The sequence below is a fragment of the Oryx dammah genome, unplaced genomic scaffold (assembly GCF_014754425.2).
Source record: "Oryx dammah isolate SB20612 unplaced genomic scaffold, SCBI_Odam_1.1 HiC_scaffold_15, whole genome shotgun sequence".
NCBI classification, from domain to species: Eukaryota; Metazoa; Chordata; class Mammalia; order Artiodactyla; family Bovidae; genus Oryx; species Oryx dammah.
This window is the reverse complement of record NW_024070199.1, coordinates 8,040,503-8,061,440: the sequence shown is the minus strand read 5'-3', so window position 1 is coordinate 8,061,440 and position 20,938 is coordinate 8,040,503. Positions and strand designations below refer to the sequence as shown.

The 20,938-nt window shown below is 46.7% G+C and overlaps 2 protein-coding genes across 3 annotated transcripts in view; one reads left to right on the top strand and one right to left on the bottom strand.

Moving 5' to 3' along the window:
* The window catches only part of LOC120874855 (translation initiation factor IF-2-like), a 135,168-nt gene extending 133,905 nt beyond the window's left edge, over window positions 1–1,263 (bottom strand). The window contains exons 1-2 of the mRNA XM_040256545.1: window positions 1,256–1,263; window positions 23–460 (exon numbers count right to left, since the gene is read on the bottom strand). Of these exons, the coding sequence (XP_040112479.1) occupies window positions 23–460; window positions 1,256–1,263 (446 nt within the window). The remainder of the gene's footprint in view (window positions 1–22; window positions 461–1,255) is intronic.
* PRSS23 (serine protease 23) overlaps window positions 1–8,879 on the top strand; it is a 20,084-nt gene extending 11,205 nt beyond the window's left edge. Inside the window, exons 1-2 of one of the 2 annotated variants that reach the window (XM_040255499.1) lie at window positions 49–196; window positions 7,351–8,879. In XM_040255499.1, the coding sequence (XP_040111433.1) occupies window positions 7,355–8,491 (1,137 nt within the window). In that variant the 5' untranslated portion in view covers window positions 49–196; window positions 7,351–7,354 and the 3' untranslated portion in view covers window positions 8,492–8,879. Of the gene's footprint in view, window positions 1–48; window positions 197–7,350 lie in introns of those variants that run through there. The other variant, XM_040255500.1, reaches the window with a different exon arrangement.
* The last annotated feature ends 12,059 nt before the right edge of the window (window positions 8,880–20,938 follow it).

Sequence of the window (20,938 nt, the reverse complement as noted above, 5' to 3'; positions counted from 1 at the left end):
GCCGGAGGCGGGGCGGGCCGGCTCGGGAGGCGCGGGGGGCGGACCCGTCGGCCGCCGGCCCCGCTCCCCATCCCGCCCGCCCCGCTCGCACTCGGTCGCGCTGCCGAGCCGGCATGGGAGCTGCGCGCGCCCTCCCGGCGCCCACACCTGTCTGAGCGGCGCGGCGAGCCGGGGCCCGGCGGGCGACCCGGCGCGGGTGAGTGCGGGCGCGGGCGAGGGGCGCCGGCCCGGGGCGGGGGGCAGCGGACAAAGGGAGGGCCGCTGCGCTCTAGGCAGGGGCACTGCGGGCTGCGGGGGCCCCGGAGACCTCGCTTCGGCCACCCTCGGGGCTCGAGGGCTGGGACCCGCGGCCTGCGGGAGCTCCACGGAGACTCGGGACCCGCAGGGCGTTTGGATTTCCACGGTGTCACCCGCGGATCGAGTGGGGAAAAGCAAGTTTTCGCAGCTACCATCTCGGATGCTGGGTGGGAATAGAAAAGAAGCCTGCTCTGAGCATGCTCGCGCGCGCACACACACACACACACACACACACAATTACTTTTTCCCTTGAGTTTTGCAGCAAGGTCTGCAATTCCAGCAAGGTCTGCAAGTTAATTTTTTACCCTGGGCATGTAACTGTGAACACACCTTGGCAAGCAAGGAGAGGACAGCAAAAAGGTCGGAGAAAAGGCCCTCTTCTCTGGCGCTGTGACTGATGGCCGTGCGCTGCGCTAGGAACCACTGTCCGTGAACTAGACAGTTCTTGGAAGCAAATCTTTCCTCTTCAGCGTGTGGACATTCTTCGTGGGTTCATTTTTAAATAAAAGCTGAAAGAAGTTTTTAAAAATGTTTTACAAGAGCGAGAAGAATAATTTAGATGAAGGATAACTCCCACTCCCCTTCGGAATAGAAATTCGCTTTGCTTTCAAACATCTCATGAGAAAGCAGCTGATAAAAATCCTGCTTGTTTTATTGCCTTTTGGGTGACACCCGCGAGACTTCAGAAATAGCGTCTAGCTGGTGGAAAGTTCCCGCTGTTCGGGATCCCTGTTGGCTAGGGCTGCCTTCTGTTAGTTCCTGGAACTGAACTTGAGTGGTCCCTGTGCGGCTCCTTAGGAGGACATCCGCGAATGATTGGCGCAGACTGGCCAGTGTCAGAATCATTTTGAGGAGGCCCTGTGATAGAGTTGAATTTGTGGTTTGAAGTCAGCTGTGGTCAAAAGCTGAAAGCCAAATTAACACCAAGCTATTTACCACACTTGTTTCAGAATCATACTTGTGCATGCTGCTACTGCTAAGTTGCTTCAGTCGTGTCCAACTCTGCGACCCCATAGACGGCAGCCCACCAGGCTCCCCCATCCCTGGGATTCTCTAGGCAAGAATACTGGAGTGGGTTGCCATTTCCTTCTCCATAGAGCATTTAAAATAGACCTTATATGTGCACCTCTCAAGAGGTCTGTTAGACAGGAGTGGATTGGAAGTACAGTGGAGAAGCAGAAACTGCCACAAAAGCCACTATATGTACTTGTGAAAGCGTTTGTGATCATATGCACACCATCTGCATTTGAATAAGTTGTTTCACTTGTATTTTTCCCACTTAAATAAAGTCAGGTGATAACTTGTCATGCTTTCCCATGCCTGAACTGGAACGGAAGCATTTTTCCAAGGTAATTAATATGGACCTCATTTTTGTAACAGTGAAAACTTATTCAGGTAGATAGTGAGTGTGGGTGCATTCTTCTGTCTGTAGTATAAGTGCCAAAGTTCCCATTAGCGGGTCTGAGAACATTATCGGCCCGTCTGCAGTGTTTAAGAGTCTCAGGTTCTCCTGAACATCTTTTCTCATAGCTCCCTTAGGACTGAATCCGCTGGCCATTATTCATGCATAACTCTCCCTGACCCTAGGGAATTCCTTTCTTAGGGTCTCACCATTGACCATTTTCTACTATTCTTATTCTTCTGCCAGGTTTGTCCCAGGCTCACTGGGGTGGTTCATTTTGCCTGAAATCTGATAGAGACGAAGTTAAACGTCGTTTGACCACAAGATTATGTTTAAGGTGGCTGGGCTTGTAAATACCCTGCATTTCTTTCCTGTACAAGACTGTAATTCTTAAACCATTATGTGATTAGGTTTGTTTCCCTTTAACAGGTTCAGTGCCTCAGGAAAATGAGAGCATGCCTGGCTGCGGAGTGTTACCAGAGCTTTGTTCATTTTTAGCTATTTGCTTTAGGAATTAGCATGGTTTTACTGTTCAGTATCCCTGGCCACAGAACCTGTGGAAAAACCCTCTGCCATCCTTCCGAATGTCATCCAGAGCTTTTATCCTCACAAACTTGCCTGCTCTTTTCTTTCTGTCATTACTATTTATAGTGGTTCCAGGAATTCAGATGTTGTACAACAGAGAACTTATACCTGAGGATTAGATCTTCCCTGCCAACACTTGTTTGCTATAGGAGTTATATCACAGCTCCCAAACATTTGCCCTCTGCAGGAGATGCGTGTTGCTGCAGTTTTCGAGGTGCAGAACTGGGAGAGCGTCTCTGCCCACAGCCTCCAGGCAGCACTATGGTGTGCACAGCCTATCACGAGCAGCGAGCAGCATCCCCGCCCTGTGAGGTTATCCGTGCACTTACCAAGTGGCAGCATCTTCATAACGTATAAATATTTTTAGACAGTGGACAGCAGGACAGTGGCTCATGGTGAATGATGGAACGTGGAAAGTGTAACCCTCTTGTGAGTCAGATATACAGAGCTGGAAAAGGAATACTGTTTCCATATTACTAAGCACAGCCAGAAAATATTTGCTTACCTTCACTTTCCATTCTGCTTTGTCATTTAGGTCAAGTGATGCATGAAAATACTCAGTTGGGAACGTTCAAAGATAATTCTGCATCAAAGGACTCCTATCCAGTAAAGGCTTAGTCCTAGAAATGAAATGTTATAGACCTGAATCTTCCTCATCCGGAGTTAGATACAAGGATAAGATTTGGAAATCTTCATTCTTTTTTAAGGTGTGAGTTTTCCAGACAGTTCTACGAGGATAAAGTGAGCCATTGGTAAAGGCAGGAGAGAATTAAAAATTATGTACCCATGAGTTACATTTCCAGTAGTGAGATTATGAATGTGTTCATCTTAGAGTGTTTATGTTTAAATAAATGAAATGGGCATAGTGAAGGTTTACCTAGAGTTTATAAAAATGGAAACAATAATTGTCTCCTGGGGAATTATTCCAGTATCAGGTGAATGGAGAAATTAATGCAAAATCACCAAGTTAATTTAAAATGTTTTATTCACAGGGGAGGGGTCAGGGCAAGGTGTGAATGCCTTAGGAAAGGCCCTGAGTGGAGGTAGCTTGTTGGCTGTCCCCCAACACCACCGTGCACACACACCCTCACTCACCCCCTCTGCAAACTTTTCTAAGAGCTTTCTCACCTAGCCATCCTCCACTCATTCTTGAAAGCTGCCCTCTGCTGGAGGCCTTTGTTTCCTTTGCAAACAGATAAGGGGAATCTTGTCATCCAGACAGGCTAGAGACTAGCATGATAAATTTTCCTTTTCGTTTCCCCTTGTACCTCCACCTTCCACAATTCTTTGAGTAAAAGTTCCTGGGGGAGGGGAAAGGCTCCTGGAAAAACCAGACCCAGAAGACTAAGAGATCATTGTTCAGAACAATTTCTAAACCATCCTAAACACACATTTGGTAAGAGAGTAAGCAACTTATGAAGCTTGTAACTTTAATACCGTTGTCAGTTTAAACCCAGGTGGGGACCTGAGAACATATCACTTTATCTTCCAGCTTCTGATCAGGTATTTAAAAACCAAATCAATTTGGAATAATTTGACCTGCATTAATTTTTAAATCTGAATCACAGTTTCTTTTAACAAAGTTCCGTGGGGATTTCCCTGGCAGTCCAGTGGTTAAGAGTTCGCGCTTCCAATGTGGGGGCACAGGTTCAATCCCTGGTCATGGAACTAAGAGCTCACTTGCCACGTGGCCAAAAAACTGAAATGAAGCAAAATAGAATAAAATAATAAAATATGTGTAGCTTTCAGTGTTACATAGAAACTTTAATGAAGATATAAAAAGTTCTCAGAATAAGGTCTCATCACACAAACAAATGAAGAGAGTTGAAATCGTATAGGGAACTTGTAACTGATACTTCAAACTCATAGATTTAGTCTATTGAGGTAACTGAAAAACTTATTTTTAGGGAATTAGAGCTTTACCCAGCGCTGTCGGTTCAGCAGTTTTACTTACATATGGCTGACCTCTCCTTGTTGGTGTGGTTGTTCAGTCGCTCAGTCGTGTCCAACTCTTTGCGACCCCATGAATTGCAGCACGCCAGGCCTCCCTGTCCATCACCAACTCCTGGAGTTCACTCAGACTCATGTCCATCAAGTCGATGATGCCATCCAGCCATCTCATCCTCTGTCGTCCCCTTCTCCTCCTGCCCTCAATCTTTCCCAGCATGAGTCTTTCCTTATGAGTCGGCTCATTACATCAGGTGGCCAAAGTATTGGAGTTTCAGCTTCAGCATCAGTCCTTCCAGTGAACACCCAGGACTGATCTCCTTTAGGATGGACTGGTTGGATCTCCTTGCAGTCCCAGGGCCTCTCAAGAGTCTTCTCCAGCACCAGACTCTCACTGCGGTGCTTCTCCTGTTGCTGAGCGTAGGCTATCGGTGCTCGGGCTTCAGGCTTCAGTGGTTGGCGGCTTGCAGGCCCTTAGAGCACAGGCTCAATAGTCGTGGCTCAGGGGCTTAGCCTCTCAACTTGTGGAGTCTTCCTGGACCAGGGATGAAAGCCACATCCCCTGCATTCATTGGCCGGCAGATTCTTAACCATCGGGCCACCAGGGAAGTCTGAAAGTATTTTTTTAAACAGGGGTTTACTATACAGGCAAAGCTCTTGGAAAGGTGAAATTGGGATCAATTTTGCCTGAGAGGGGGTTAATTCATTAAGACGAGCTTCCTGGATGGATTTTAAAAGGTTCATCTGAAGTAGTTTCAGACTCTTTTCCTGCTATTGTCTTCCCTGACACCCCTGCCAGTGGACAGTTTCAGTGTTTGGATGAAGCACTAAGGCATGTACCACTGGAACAGTTCTGCTGCAGTAAGTAACTTGCACCCGGTACTCCTGGGATCCAGTTAACATATAGGTCTCAGATCTGGGATTTGAAAATGCATGTTCCGGTTGATAATAGGAGTGTATTTTAACTGTCGTGTTCTTCCTGCCCCTGGAAAATGTCGACAGCTTATGATAACACAGAAGATCATACTGTCTCATCTCTTCCTTTCTCTTCCCCAGCAATCTTATTTTGAAAATGGGAATACTTGGCAGCTGGACCTCTGTGTTTTCTTCCTTGAGATAAGCCTAAATAAACTTGGCTTAAGGCTTGTGTTGCTCAGTGTTAGCATGCTTTAATGTCCTCCGTGTTATAGTCAAAGGGAGGAGAGGGTAGTGTGTAGGGGTCCAGGAGGTAGCCCTGTGGGAAGCACATGATTCCTCCAGTTTTCCAGTTTTATGTAAGAATGCAAAAGTCACCCAAAAGTTGCTCGCAGGTGTATATTCTCAAAGAGGAAGCCTGAGAAAAGGAAAACAGTTTCTTCCGGACTCTCACCCCAGCTATATTCCGGACTCTCACCCCAGCTAGGTTGCACTTGCCTCTTAAGAAGACCTAAGCCCTCCTTGTCCTTGTTTTGGGATCCTTGCTTGTGAATGAATTAACCTACCTGCTAAGTCAGCTTCTCTTGAACAGAAGATTCTGAGCCAGTCAGAGCCGACTGACGCTTCATTTCAGTTCAGTCGCTTAGTCGTGTCCAACTCTGTGACCCTCCTGGACTGTATGTAGCCCGCCAGGCTCCTCTGGCCAGGGGACTCTCCAGGCAAGAAGACTGAAGTGGGCTGCCATGCCCTCCTCCAGGGGAATCTTCCTGACCCAGAGATGGAACCTGGGTCTCCCACATTGCAGGCAGATTCTTTACCATCTGAGCCATCAGGGAAGCCCCCTTGCTGAGCTAATGGTAATTCCTAAAGTGACTTATACTGCTTCCTGTCTCCGTATTGTTGCTCCCTTTCTCTAAGTGTCCTCTTCCGTTTGCTTTAGCTTATTTCTGTTCAGCTTTATCACCCGTCCCAAGCATCACCTCCCTTGGAATACCTCCCTTGTTCTTCTCCCCACCACGGGATTTCATGCCCTTTCTCAGAACCACCACATCATCCATGTCTGTCATTGGCACTCATCGTGCAGCATTCAAAAAACGTGTTTTTTGAGCCACACTAACATTCATTCGTTCATTCCTTTACTCTTCCATGAATAGCATTCCACTTTGTGGAATGCTAGCATAGGCCCAATCTCAAGGCCTTTAGACTAGCTGGGAACACAAATGCACAGACCTGAAAAAGCAACCAACAGAAATAGTCACAATGTGTTATTTGATGCAAATTTAAAGCTTTCAGTCTTTGACAAAGACCCTGACACCTCCCACTCTTTGCGACCCTGTGGACTATAGCCTTCCAGGCTCCTCTGTCCAAGGGATTCCCCAGGCAAGAATCCTGGAGTGGGTAGCCATTTCATTCTCCAAGGGATCTTCCTGACCCAGGGATTGAACCCCGGTCTCCTGCATTGCAGGCAAATTCTTTACCAACTGAGTCACCAGGGAAGCCCAACACCCTGGTCTTATACAATAAAATCCAAGGGAGGAGGGAGTGTTTCCTTTGCTAGAGGCCTGTCTACTCTGGAAGTAAACTTATAATAGTTATGATTCTTCTAAATTCAAAACAAAACAAAAAAGTCCCATGCCTTCTTCTGAATCACTCACCATTTAGAAGCGATCTGAGTCCCATCGAGTGTGGCACTGTGGAGCCATCCCTTTTTGATGCCTTGGTCACTCAATAAACTGTGTAATTTGAATTCACCCCGAAGAGGAGTAAGTTATTCTGAACATTTCCAAGTACAGGCTATAATGAGATTAAGAGGGAGGAAGAAAGGAAAGAAGTTCAGGGGGACCAGGAGGGTAGCAGAGGATGAAGGTATAGAATTGAGCACAAAGAATGGCCTAAAATTACATGGGTATCAGGGCCAGTCAAGCAATTCATCTGGGAATTAATGGCCCCATGCACCCACCCTCCACAGGTCATCCTTAGGGTCCTCTGAAACACCAAGGGGAACAAATACCCAGTTTCACATTGGGCATTCAGCCCCAGGAAGAAACAAGGTCAAGCCCTTGCGTTGTGAGACCGTTCCCGGGGATTCCTCTGCACACCCCAATTCCTGAAGAAGTTTCACAGCTCCAGACAATGCCAGGCATGCCCCTGGATGGCTTCTGCTGACCCTCGCCCTCCTCACCCACTTGTCTTTGTTCCTGCAGGGTGATGCTCAGCATGGCGGGGACTCCAGGGTGCCCCATCTTCCTCCTCCTCCTCTGCGCTTTTGGGCAGGTGAGCCCCTACAGCACCCACTGGAAGCCCACCTGGCCGGCCTACCGCCTCCCCGTGGTCCTGCCCCAGTCCACCTTCAACTTGGCCAAGCCAGACTTTGGGGCTGAAGCCAAGCTGGAAGTGTCCTCCTCATGTGGACCCCAGTGTCATAAGGGAACCCCGCTGCCCACTTACGAAGAAGCCAAGCAGTACCTGTCCTACGAGACCCTCTATGCCAACGGCAGCCGCACCGAGACGCAGGTGGGCATCTACGTCCTCAGAAGTGGCGAGGGGCAGTCTTCCGGGAAGTCTAGGAGGAAGCGTCAGATTTACGGCTACGACAGCAGGTTCAGCATCTTTGGGAAGGATTTCCTGCTCAACTACCCCTTCTCGACCTCCGTGAAGTTATCCACGGGCTGCACCGGCACCCTGGTGGCCGAGAAGCACGTGCTCACAGCCGCCCACTGCATCCACGACGGCAAGACCTATGTGAAAGGAACCCAGAAGCTCCGGGTGGGCTTCCTGAAGCCCAAGTTCAAAGACGGTGGTCGAGGCGCCAACAACTCACGCTCAGCCCTGCCTGAGAAGATGAAATTCCAGTGGATCCGGGTGAAACGCACCCACGTCCCCAAGGGTTGGATCAAGGGCAATGCCAACGACATCGGCATGGATTATGACTACGCCCTCCTGGAGCTCAAAAAGCCTCACAAGAGAAAGTTCATGAAGATCGGGGTGAGCCCGCCTGCCAAGCAGCTGCCGGGGGGCAGGATCCACTTCTCGGGTTATGATAACGACCGACCGGGCAACCTGGTGTACCGCTTCTGTGACGTCCAGGATGAGACCTATGACCTGCTCTACCAGCAGTGCGATGCCCAGCCCGGTGCCAGCGGGTCCGGGGTCTACGTGAGGATGTGGAAGAGACAGCAGCAGAAGTGGGAGCGGAAAATTATTGGCATCTTTTCTGGACACCAGTGGGTAGATGTGAATGGTTCACCACAGGATTTCAATGTGGCTGTTAGAATCACCCCTCTCAAATATGCCCAGATTTGCTATTGGATTAAAGGAAACTACGTGGATTGTAGGGAGGGGTGATGTGGGCAGGTTCCTTCCTGGCTGCTCTTAAGAGTCTTCATGTACTTATTTTAGGAAAAGCCAACTGTTGTCATTGGTGTGTGTGTGTGTGTGTGTGTGAGTGTGTGTGCGTGTGAAATATGTTATAATACCTTTTGCCTAATTTTTTAAAATTGCAAGATGACCGGCAGTGTTATTTGAAAACTGGTTGGTGTGTCATATATCATTCAAGCAGTTTGAAGGCATACTTTTGCATAGACATGAAATACGTGCTGATGTTTGGGGCAATAGGGAAGATTTAATGGCTAAGTTAATCTTTCATCTTTTGAGAACTTTGATTTTTATTTCATCTGAACTTGTTTCCAAAGTTGACATTAAATATGTGGCATGTGGGAGACATAAACTCTGACGCGTGTGTATGTGTGTCTTTTCTCCTGAGAGTCAACTTGTTTTATTAGTGCCTAATCATTCATGTTTCCAGATGTTCCCCACCACATACAACTCTTAGGAACTTTTACGATACTTTTGAGACAGGCAGTTATAATGTTTTGGATTTGGGGGCATTTGCACAGTAGTCCTGGATCAGTAAGATAATTTATACTGGTACACATGTAAAAGAGTCCACCTGCAATGCGGGAGACCTGGGTGCGATCCCTGGGTCAGGAAGATCCCCTGGAGGAGGGCATGGCAATCTGCTGCAGTATTCTTGCCTGGAGAACCCCCCCCCGCCCCCGGACAGAGGAGCCTGGTGGGCTACAGTCCATAGGATTGCAAAGAAGTCGGACATGGCTGAGCAACGAAGTACACACAAACACAGACTCAGTTATATCCTAAAGTAAGGTGGTATCCCAGGCATCTTTCAGTTTTGAAATCGCTTCTCTTCTGAAAACCATTGCTGTGTTTCTGGGAAGATTTCGCATGTGGCACTGCCGGACCTGCAGTTGCACCAGAGTAGGCAAGATTGTTCATGCCAATCCTTCCATTTAACAGGATTTCACTCACATTTCTTGAACTAGCGTTTCCAGAAGACAGTAATCAGGGCCTAATTAGAACAGGCTGTATGGCTTCCCCGCTAACAGCTGTGGTCACACTAAAAACAATCATTGTATTTTACCCCTGGAGTGTAGCACATCTCATGTCTTATCATTTAGATGGAGTAATTTAAAATGAATTAAATTCCAGAGAACAATGGACGCATTGCTTGGCAGATGTCACAACAGAATAACCACTTGTTTGGAGCCTGGCACAGTCATCCAGCCTAATCAAAATTATTCTGCGTAGCTGTCAGTGAGCTTTTAGGGAGATGTAGACTTGTGCAATTTAGAAACTTTTCTCTCTTACACTTGTTTTATAGTAAAAATATTTGGAAAATGCTTTAAGAAAAATCAACATGGCTTCTTTTTCACTAGCTTTTAAAAGGCCTCTTTACTAGAATTCTCCAGGCTACAGGCATATATAATCTAGAATAAGAGTAAAACTGGGAATGTGAAATGGATCAGAATCATCACTTCAGTTACTGTCTTTATGAATGTTTCATCAGTATGATCATCACAGTTTAGAAAGAAAAGCATTTGACTTATTTTGGATTTCCATTCTATGCCTCTCAGCCTGAGCAGTTCTTTCTAGATGTATCAGTAGAGGGAGAAAAGCAAATGAATCGCAAGGTGGATACATGGTGTGTCTGCACCCTGGCAGTTCCAGCCTGCACTGTGACTTTTTTGTGGGAGGACATTGAGAAACAGCGCTGCTGTTTATACTTTCTGCGGGTGACTTTCGGCTTATGTTCCTCGAGCTTTTCGGAAGAATAATCTTGATAAGGCACTCGAGCAACTACAGCCATAGTGCATTCTTCCAGTCACAGAAGAAATACTGTGCATAGCAGAGATGCAAGGCCGCCAGGAATCTTTGGATTTCCACTACAATATGCTTTGGAATCTAACAGGAATCTAGCCTCAGGAAGAAGAGAGGTCTCCATCTCTATGTCTGGTATTTGGGAGTTTTGTTTGTTTTTACTTTTGCTTGGTGCCAAAGGAAGTTTTCTGGACACCTACACCAGAACTGACTTTTTACATCTAAACCAGAACTGATTTTTTTTTAAATAGATGCTCCTTTTACAAAGCACCTTGATTTCTTGATTTTGATTTTTTGCAGTGCTGAAACTCAACGAGGATAGGCAATGGCACGAAGTCAAAATAATACAATATTTAGTTCACAAGTAGGTTTGATTTACTAAGGATAGTGCCCACAGGCTGTGTACAGCCTAAGTCACAGAAGTGTTAAAGAAGGCTATATAATAGTTCGACATGCCCACCTTTTCAGTGGTAATGAAAAGAATCATTATATTGGAATATTGTGGAAGAAAAGGCTCTTGCAATATTATTAATATAATTAGTACTGAACATATAGTAGTTATACACTGTACGGATATATCCCTAGTAGAACAATGTTTCCCAAAGTGTCTGGCTTAAACACTTAAATCCCTCCAGGTTTTCTACCCAAAATGAAAATGGCACCAACATCAAGGAGGAGGGAAATGCCTGAGAATATTCCCTCTTTTCACTGGGGATTCACTCGCCTGTTTGCACATTAAAAGCTCTAAGAAGTCCTATAATGAAGAGGGATGTTTTAAATTCTGCATTTCAATAAAGGTCTTTGCTCCCAGAACCCTTGTTTTCTCATATAATACTTACGTGCAAGCTGGTGTTCTAATAAATACATCTGGGGGATTGCTGTAACAAACTCTTGGTCTAGGTGATGATGCAGAAAGGATGAGTCCTGAGCGGGGTCGGGTACCAGTGTCTTTTTGGTTCACCAGAGCCCTGTACCCAGGTTTGGAAATGTTCAGACAGTGAAATAGGAAATGATTTTTCAATCATTGAAAAGTTTTCAACTTAAAAAGTCATTTGTTGTTGAGAATCAGAAGGTTGTGGCAGAAACTGCAGACACATTTTTTCCATAGACTTTATTCAAAGTTTTGAATTCAGAAAGGAATTAATTAAAAAAAAAAAAAAAAAGGAAAATAGGCCTAAAAGAGAAATATGAACTGGTCAGTCATGGAGTTGTGTCTGTGTTCTTTCTTTACCTTTTTTTGACCAGAAAATGGATTAAAAAAAAAAAAAAAACTGGAGGGAATTCCCTGGTGGTCCAGTGCTAAGGACTCAGCACGTTTGTTGCAGGAAGGGGGATCCCTTCCAGGGCCCGAAACTGGGCTCTTGCCTAACACTCGGAAATGAATTGTCTGAGGAGATGTGCTGACAAAGCAAGAGATTTTATTGGGAAAGGGCATCCGGGTGGAGAGCAGTAGAGTAAGGGAACCCAGGAGAACTGCTCTGCCGCGTGGCTCAGTCTCGGGTTTTATGGTGATAGGATTAGTTTCCGGGTGGTGTTTGGCCAATCACTCTAATTCAGAGTCTTTCCTGGTGGTGCATGCATCGCTCAGCCAAGATGGATGCTAGCGAGAGGGATTCTGGGAAGTGGACGGACACGCAGCGTCTCCTTTCGACCTTTCCCGAAATCTTCCGGTTGGTGGTGGCTCATTAGTTCCGTATTCCTTATCAGGATCTCCTGTCATAAAACAACTCATGCAAATGGTTACTATGGTGCCTGGCCAGGGTGGGCGGTTTCAATCAGTGTGCCTCCCCTAACACGTTCACTGCCCAGGTTCAATCCCTGGTCAGGGAACTGAGATCCCATGAGCTGTGTGGCCAGCAGAGTAAGTCAGAACACCAAGATGATGCTCACACTCTGGGTGACTCCTACCTGCCCAGAGGGAGGGTAAGCCCACAGCGACACGTTTAAGGTCAGCATTTAGGGTAGCTGTCTTTCTCTAGCATGTCTGGGGGCCTTTGGTTTAGAGCTGGTCAAGGATGGAAGCCTGCCCTGGAGTAAAGATGCTCCGGTGCATTACCTCGCACTTGCTGAGCAGTGAGGGGCAGCCATCCAGGGCGTTGGGGGGATTCCGACAGCGGTCCTCAGCATTTCCCCTCTCTGCTGGTCAGAGCCCGCAGCCAAGGAGCCTCGTGGATAGTCCTTTCTCGGGCCTGCTCGCTTTCTCTGAGTTCTACTGCCCCTGTCTGCCCTTTCTCTTAGTCCTTGTCACGAACTCATCTCTTTTAGAATTTTCCACCGTTTATTGTGATCCACACAGTAAAAGGCTTTGGCATAGTCAATAAAGCAGAAATAGATGTTTTTCTATTTCAATAAACTAGTTCAATAAACTGTGGAAAATTCTGAAAGAGATGGGAATACCAGACCACCTGACCTGCCTCCTGAGAAATCTGAGAACTGGACATGGAACAACAGACTGGTTCCAAATAGGAAAAGGAGTACCTCAAGGCCGTGTGTTGTCATCCTACTTATTTAACTTATATGCAGAGTATATCCTGTGAAACGCTGGACTGGATGAAGCACAAGCTGGAATCAAGATTGCTGGGAGAAATATCAATAACCTCAGATATGCAGATGACACCACTCTTATGGCAGAAAGTGAAGAAGAACTAAAGAGCCTCTTGATGAAAGTGAAAGAAGGAGAGCGAAAAAGTTTGCTTGAAGCTCAATATTCAGAAAACTAAGGTCATGGCATCCAGTCCCATCACTTCATGGCAAATAGATGGGGAAACAGTGGAAACAGTGGCAGACTTTAATTTTTGGGCTCCAAAATCACTGCAGATGGTGACTGAAGCCATGAAATTAAAAGACGCTTACTTCTTGGAAGAAAAGTTATGACCCACCTAGACAGCATATTAAAAAGCAGAGACATTACTTTGCCAACAAAGGTCTGTCTAGTCAAGGCTATGGTTTTTCCAATGGTCATGTATGAATGTGAGAGTTGCACTATAAAGAAAGCTGAGTGCCAAAGAATTGATGTTTTTGAACTGTGGTGTTGGAAAAGACTCTTGAGAGTCCCTTGGACTGCAAGGAGACCCAACCAGTCCATCCTAAAGAAAATCAGTCCTGATGTTGAAACTGAAACTCCAATACTTTGGCCACCTGATGCGAAGAACTGACTTATTTGAAAAGACCCTGATGCTGGGAAAGATTGAGGGCGGGAGGAGAAGGGCATGACAGCGGATGAGATGGCTGGATGGCATCACTGACTCAATGGACATGAGTTTGGGTAAACTCCAGGAGTTGATGATGGACAGGGAGGCCTGGCATGCTGCAGTCCACGGGGTCACAAAGAGTCGGACACAACTGAGCAACTGAACTGAACTGTCATGAACTAGCTCAAGGATGCCTTGAAGTTGCCTCCCTCAGCTAATCTTTATGGATATTTGGCGTGTGTGTGCTCAGCCACTTTAGTCATGTCTAACTCTTTGCAGCCTCATGGACCACAGCCCACCAGGCTCCTCTGTCCATGGGATTCTCCAGGCAGCAATTCTGGAGTGGGTTGCCATTCCCCCTCCAGGGAATCTTCCCAACCAGGGATCAAACCCGAGTCTCCTGTTTTGCAGGCTGATTCTCTACCCACTGAGCCACTTGGGAAGCCCCATGAATATTTGGTAGAGTGGCCATTTAAACTTATTATCCAGAGTGGAACTCTTCTGAGACTGATAGAAAGGAAATGCTATTAACAGTGTGGCTAGGGCAGCAGGCACACCCTGGGTGGGTCCTGGGAAATCCAGCATGTTGGGTCACCTAAACTGGCAAAGCCGTAAACCCTCCAAAGCACTGTGTGGAATGCAGACCGGCAGCCATCCTTGTTGACCGAGGAGCAACAGTGGGGCTGCGTGGCTTCTTTGCCCAGATCAGCATTCTGAGGATAGCTGATAGGGGAAGGGCATTTAAAATCGTTTTGATGGGGTGTTTACCATAGGTGGTAAACACCATTTCTAGCCGATGAACAACCCCTCTGTTTTTAGTTTTCTGTTTCCCCAGAGAAGGAAATAAACCAGCTTTCAGGACAAGAGTTAACAAGGCTGAGAGCTAGGGCAGCAGACTGGTGGGGCTGCGGTGTGTGATGCTGGCCCTGGAGTTGGGCAGGCTGACTCTACAGTTGCCTGCTTCCTTTTGGTGAATGAATCTCAATGCACTTCCGTTTAAAACATAAAACTCCCCTGTCTGATTTAAAGATTCTCTCTCTCTGTGCTCCTACTCTTCCAATGAGCTAAGTCTAAGGAAGAGGAAAAGGGCAAATGTCTGGGTCCTTTCCTCTGTGGTTGTTGCTTCTCAGGTAACACTGTCTCTTCTATCCTCCTTAGCTCTTACCTCTAGTGATATAACCCTCTGCCTCCTGCTGTTGGGGCAGCCTTACCCGGGAGACAAGCCTCTAGGGTGGTGAACCAGCAAAATATTCCAAGTTCAGCCATTCTCTTCCAGACTGGAATTACGCATGAGAAACTTGGGTTTCTCATGGCCTCACTATACCCAGCTGTGAGCTGCCCACTAAAGATCTGGTGAGAAAACATTCTAGGCTGAGGGAACTGGAGTGCAAGGTCCCAGCAGGATCAAATTTGGTCTGCTCAGGAGGTGAAATAGATGAAGGGGGTTAAAAAGTATAAACTTCCACTATAAAATGAATGTCATTGAAATGTTGTGAAGAATGTGATGACTGTAGTTAATAGTACTGTATGTGTGAAGGTTACCAAGAGTAGAACTTAAAAATTCTTATCACAGGAAGAAAAATTTTTGTAACCATGTATGGTGATGGATGTTAACCAGACTTTTGGATTAGTCATTTCAGAATAACATCTGAAACTAATAGAATAAGTCAATTATATCTCGGTTTAAAAAAAAAAACAAAACACAGAATGACACTTGGGTTTGGGACCTGAGAACCTGTAGATTCCAGGTGCTATTTGCTGAGCTAGGAAAGAGGATTGGGGTTGGGATCAAGGGCTTTTGTGTCTGTCACGTTAGGTCTGAAATGGTCTCGTGGACCCCCAAGTGGGGAAATCAAGTGAGTACTTGAACGATTAGGTGAGGAGTTCCGGTTGTGAAGCTCAGTCGAAAGATCGTGAATCAGCATGTAGATGGCACTCAAAGCCACGGGGTGAGATAATAGCATATGGGGAGAGCAGGAGCAGAATGAAGCTTGAGAAGAGGGCTGAGGACAGGGTCCTGGTCCGCCCTCGTTTAGAGGCTGGCCTCGGGGAGGAAGCCGAGAGACTGAGAAGAAACAGCCAGTGAGGTCAGAGGAGAGTCAGGGAGATGTGGCCTGCCAAAAGCCAGGAGCAAAAAGAGGGAAGCCAGGTGGGGAAGGGAGGAGGGCAAATGGGAGGGGGAAGAAGAGGTTGTGGTACATACGCACAATGGAATCTTACTCAGCTACTAAAAAGAATGCATTTGAATCAGTTCTAATGAGGTGCATGAAACTGGAGCCTATTACACAGAGCGAAAAGTCAGAAAAACACCAAGACAGTATACTAACGCATATATATGGAATTTAGAAAGATGGTAATGATAACCCTGTATGTGAGACAGCAAAAGAGACACAGATGTAAAGAACAGACTCTTGAACTCTGGGAGGTGAGGGTGGGATGATTTGAGAGAATAGCACTGAAACATGTATATTACCATATGTGAACTGGATTGCCAGTCCAGGTTCGATGCATGAGACAGGGCACTCAGGGCCGGAGCACTGGGATGACCCTGAGGGATGGGATGGGGAGGGAGGTGGGAGAGGCATTCAGGATGGGGGACACATGTACACCCATGGCTGATTCATGTCAATGTATGGCAAAAACCACCACAATGTTGTAAAGTAATTAGCCTCCAATTAAAATAAAAAATTTACAAAAAAAAAAAAAAAAAAGAGAGAGATTGTATTTAGAGACATCCCCCTGGCTGCGGTGAGCAAGGCAAGGGGCCACAGGCAGGGAGGAGTCATCTGGTCCTGCAGGCAGGACCTCGCCTGTGCTCTCCCTGCTCCCTCAGGGCCTGTGATGACTGTGGATTAACCGAATCCTCAGTGGAGTCTCAGAATAGCTGTGTCCTCAGGACGCGCAAGGATCCAGGGCCATGCACTCCCCAGGAGGGGACTAAGAGCTATAAAAACAGGGGCTCAGAGAGGCCCACGGCCATCCACTGCTGCTTGGCCTGATGTTGTCTGAGGATAGAAAGTGCAGGGTGACTTTCCAGCGTGGTATGTGTGTCCGTGTGTGTGCATCAAGTGTGTAAAAATACCAAGTGTTCCCTTAGTCTTGATTTATCACTGTCCCTCATCTTCAGACTTTAAAAGGACTAAGGCACTCTCTTCCATAAAGAGCAAGGACAGTTTGGGGAACTGTCCAGTCACTGCAGTCAAGCAAGTCTGAGAGAATGAGGAGAGTCTCAGAAAATGAAATAAACAGAGCGCGGGGATGGAACTGGGGCAGCAGCCGTGGGAAGCGCAGCTCAGCCCTGCTACACTCTGAGCTGTCTTCTCAGGACCGTCTGATACCGCTGTCCCCAACCTTTATGGCACCAAGACTGGTTTCGTGCGAGACAGATTTTCCACGGGCTGGGGGCAAGGGTGGGGGAAGGGTGGTTTCCGGACGACTCGAGCACATTGCATTTATTGTGCCCTTTATTCCTCTCGTTCCATCAGCTTCATCTTAGGCCATCAGGCGTTAGATCCCAGAGGTGGGGGACCCCTGCTCTAAAAGGCCAACCCAGCCCCTGCCTTGAACAGGTTGTACCTCCCTTCCCTGCCTTATTGTCTCTGCTTAGCACTAACCAGTATTTCTCATACTCCATGTTATATTTATTTCTCTTGTTTGTCCATTGGAATATAATTTCATGAAGGCTGGGATTTTTGTCTGTTGTATCCCCACCCTTAGATCACTGGCTGGCACACAGTTTCTCAGTAAATAATGTTTTTCAAATGAATGATTGAACTAATGATACTAGTAGCTTTTTTATTTTATTTGGCCATGCCAGACCTCTGTTCCTTGAACAAGGATCAAACCTGGGCCCTTGGTGGTCACAGCCTAGAGTCCTAACCCCTGGACCACCACGGAATTCTCCTCGTTTCTTTATATATCCTGTAACACCAAGACTCGGGATTACTTGGGTTTGGGTATTCCTTGTGTCCAAACATATTCCTGAATAAAACTCTCGTGGTATCTTAAACATATTCTATCCTGTTCTAGGATGTATTACATTGCTATTGTTAATTATGCATCTGTCTCCTATTAGATGATGAGGCTTGTGAGAGCAGGGCTGACTCCTATTGTTCGCTGGGTCTTCCGTTGTCTGGCCCAGGCTCCAACACAAGAAAATGCATGGGTGTCAGTTATGACTTGGCCTGTGGCCCAGAGAGACTTTGTCCTCTCCCACATCTCTCGTGTAGTCAGGCCAGCCATCACCTTCTCTCCAGCTCCTCTGCCACCGCTCTGATTCTGGTCCTTACCCTCTCTTCTTTAAACCACCACGTGTGTGTGTGGGGGGGGTGGTGTGGGGGTGTGTGTGTGTGTATATATACACGTGCACGCACTCAGTTGTGTCCAACTCTTTGCGACCCTGTGGACCATAGCCCGCCAGGCTTCTCTGTCCGTGGGATTCTCCAGGCAAGAATGCTGGAGTGGGGTGCCATGCCCTCCTCCACAGGATCTTCCTGACCCAGGGATCGAACCTGCGTCTCTTCCATCTTCTGCTTTGGCAGGCAGGTTCTCTTACCATTGAGCCACCTTGGAAGCACCATCATGGCAGACTCCAAACCATAACTTCACGGACAGCGCTGCCCAAGGCATGTTCTAAAGCAAAGATCTGGTTAGGCCACCCCGCTGTGTGTCCTGTTGACTAGACGCAGGCCACTAGAGGATGAAGTTTAGTTTTCTCAGCCTTGGGTGTACCATCCACCCAACACTGGTCAAGTCTGTCCTCCACTGCTCCCCAGTCACACAGCCTGGCCTCCAGCAAGTTGCACGGAATGTGTCTGTGTTTCCAAGCCTCTCCCACTGTGCAAGCCCTCCTCCGCGGCCCAGGTCACCCTTCTCCTATCTCTTCAGTTATTCAGCCATTCGATTATTCATTCAGCAATAAGCCCTTCTTGGTGCCAGAAACTGTGCTGACCTCGGAGCTGCAGAGACAGACAAGACACAGCCCTGGTCTCGAGGTGTCCCTGTGTCTTCCCCTTTTGGGGTCACTATAGTCCTGACCCTTGTTCCACCCCCCAAAGAGGAGAGGCTCAGTCACTACCCTGTCTACAAAAAGGTCTTGGTGTCCATGAAATGGAGTTGCCACTTGGTAAATTAAACTAATTGAGTGTTCTGCTCACGTTTTAATAAATCGTTGAGTTAGAATGTCCTGCCTGGTTAGTGCCTTTCTTTTCTGGGATTTTTAAAAATAATTTTATTTACTTATTTGTGGCTGTGTTGGGCCTCTGTTGCTGCACCAGCTTTTCTCTAGTTCTGGAGAGGGGGGCCACTCTCTAGCTGTGGTGCGCTGGCTTCTCATCGTGATGGGCTCCCGTGTTGCAGAGCACAGACTCTAGGGCACGCAGGCTCAGTAGTTGTGGCTCTCAGGCTCTCGAGCAGAGGCTCAGGGGGGGTGGCCTACAGGCTTCGTTGGGATTCCCAGGGGGCTCAGCGGTAAGAAATCCACCTGCCAGTGCAGGAGCCACAGGAGATGTGGGTTCGATTCCTGGGTTGGCAAGATCCCCTGGAGGAGGAAAAGGCAACCCACTCCAGCATTCTTGCCTGGGAAAGCCCATGGACAGATAGGCCTGGCGGGCCACGGTCCATGTGGTTGCAAAGAGTCGGACACGACTGAGCAACCAGGCACACTCGCACGGGCTTAGTCGCTCCGTGGCGTTTGGGATCCTCCCAGATCAGGGATCTAACCCCTGTCTCCTGCACTGACGGGTGGATTCTTTACCACTGAGCCCCCAGGGGAGCCCTTGGGATTTTTTTTTAACTACTGCTCTACATCCAGTTCCCTGATGGAAAATGCCATGTTTGGTAAACTAGTATAAACTCAAGCATGACTAATATCCTTCGTGGGTAAGCCTTGCTTAGACGTAAGGACATTGTCCTTGAAGTGACATATTTAACAACTCCAGGATGTTTGCTAGACCAGATTTGGAAGATCCCCTAGAAATGCCATCATTTTTTTTCTGTCCTCATAGGGAAAATGTTTCAGGAAGCATTCCTTCAATTCTCCCTGCTCGTTTTCCATCTGCTCCTGTATGCCTCATTAAGTTTTTCACCGTGTTTAATGTCCCAGGTTCTCTTCATTTGCATTCATCTAAGGACTCAAAAATTGTAAAATGTTATGGAGGTTCACTCGTAAAAAATAATTTGACCTGAAAATGCAATTATTTATGCTTTCACCTACTGTGTGAAAGGATAAAACATTATAATGATTACTCGAGTCCCATACATTCAGGCATTAACATTGTGATAAGATTTCTTTTCCGCCTGTAATTTTTCAGATGGCTCATTTTTGTTGAAAAGATAGTTCTATAGAGTAAGAGAGGGTCTTCTGATTTGATTTTTTAATCAAATTTTTGACTTGAGCTTCTGTTTCCCTGGATATTTATTTAATCTATAGTGTATTGAATCAAGTTTTCTTGACTCTGGAGCTCCATAGCCCCTTGACATAGTGTTTGTTTTCTACGCTGTTTTTAAAAACTTTTCTTTTGAAATTTTATCAGTCTGGCTAGAGAGTCAAGTTGGTGGTTTGGCAAATGTTAAGCTCTTTGCTGCTGCTGCCAAGTTGCTTCAGTCGTGTCTGACTCTATGCGATCCCATAGACGGCTGCCCACCAGGCTCCCCGGTCCCTGGGATTCTCCAGGCAAGAACACTGGAGTGGGTTGCCATTTCCTTCTCCAATGCATGAAAGTGAAAAGTGAAAGTGAAGTTGCTCAGTCGTGTCCGACTCTTCTGGACCCCATGGACTGCAGCCCACCAGGCTCCTCCCATGGGATTCTCCAGGCAAGAGCACTGGAGTGGGGTGCCATTGCGTTCTCTGGTTAAGCTCTTTAGATGGTTACAACGGAAAAGATGAAAAACAAAACAAGAATTTCTGTGATCGCAGATGGAACTTTTCTAAGTGGCTGGCCAGCATTTTTGAGCCAAACCCTTTACTTTTACTAGAGTGCTCTATGTCTCTGGCCCACTGATTATCACCATATTGTAGAGATGAGACAAAGAGGCTTATCTGGTACACCCAAACATTAATCAGAGTTTCAATTATAAAGGTATTCACCATTCAACTCTCCTGTTTACCATTGGCTTGTTAACTTTTTATAGCCAATGAAAACCCGGACCAGGATCTTGCAATTTCCTCATGAATTTGTCTTTATAAAGAATTTACTTTGGATTGAGGCAAGGATTAGGCCATTCATGCATAAATTCATTGAATATCTGCCATTTGCACACATTTTTCTAAGTGCTCCCCGTAGATTAATTCATTTACTTGTCACTACAAACTTATGAAAAGAGGCTTTGATTTTATCTCCATGTCAGACATGGAAGAATCAAGGCCCATTGAAATTAACTTGACAAAAACACACACTTAAAGCTGGGATTCATATTCTAGCAGTCT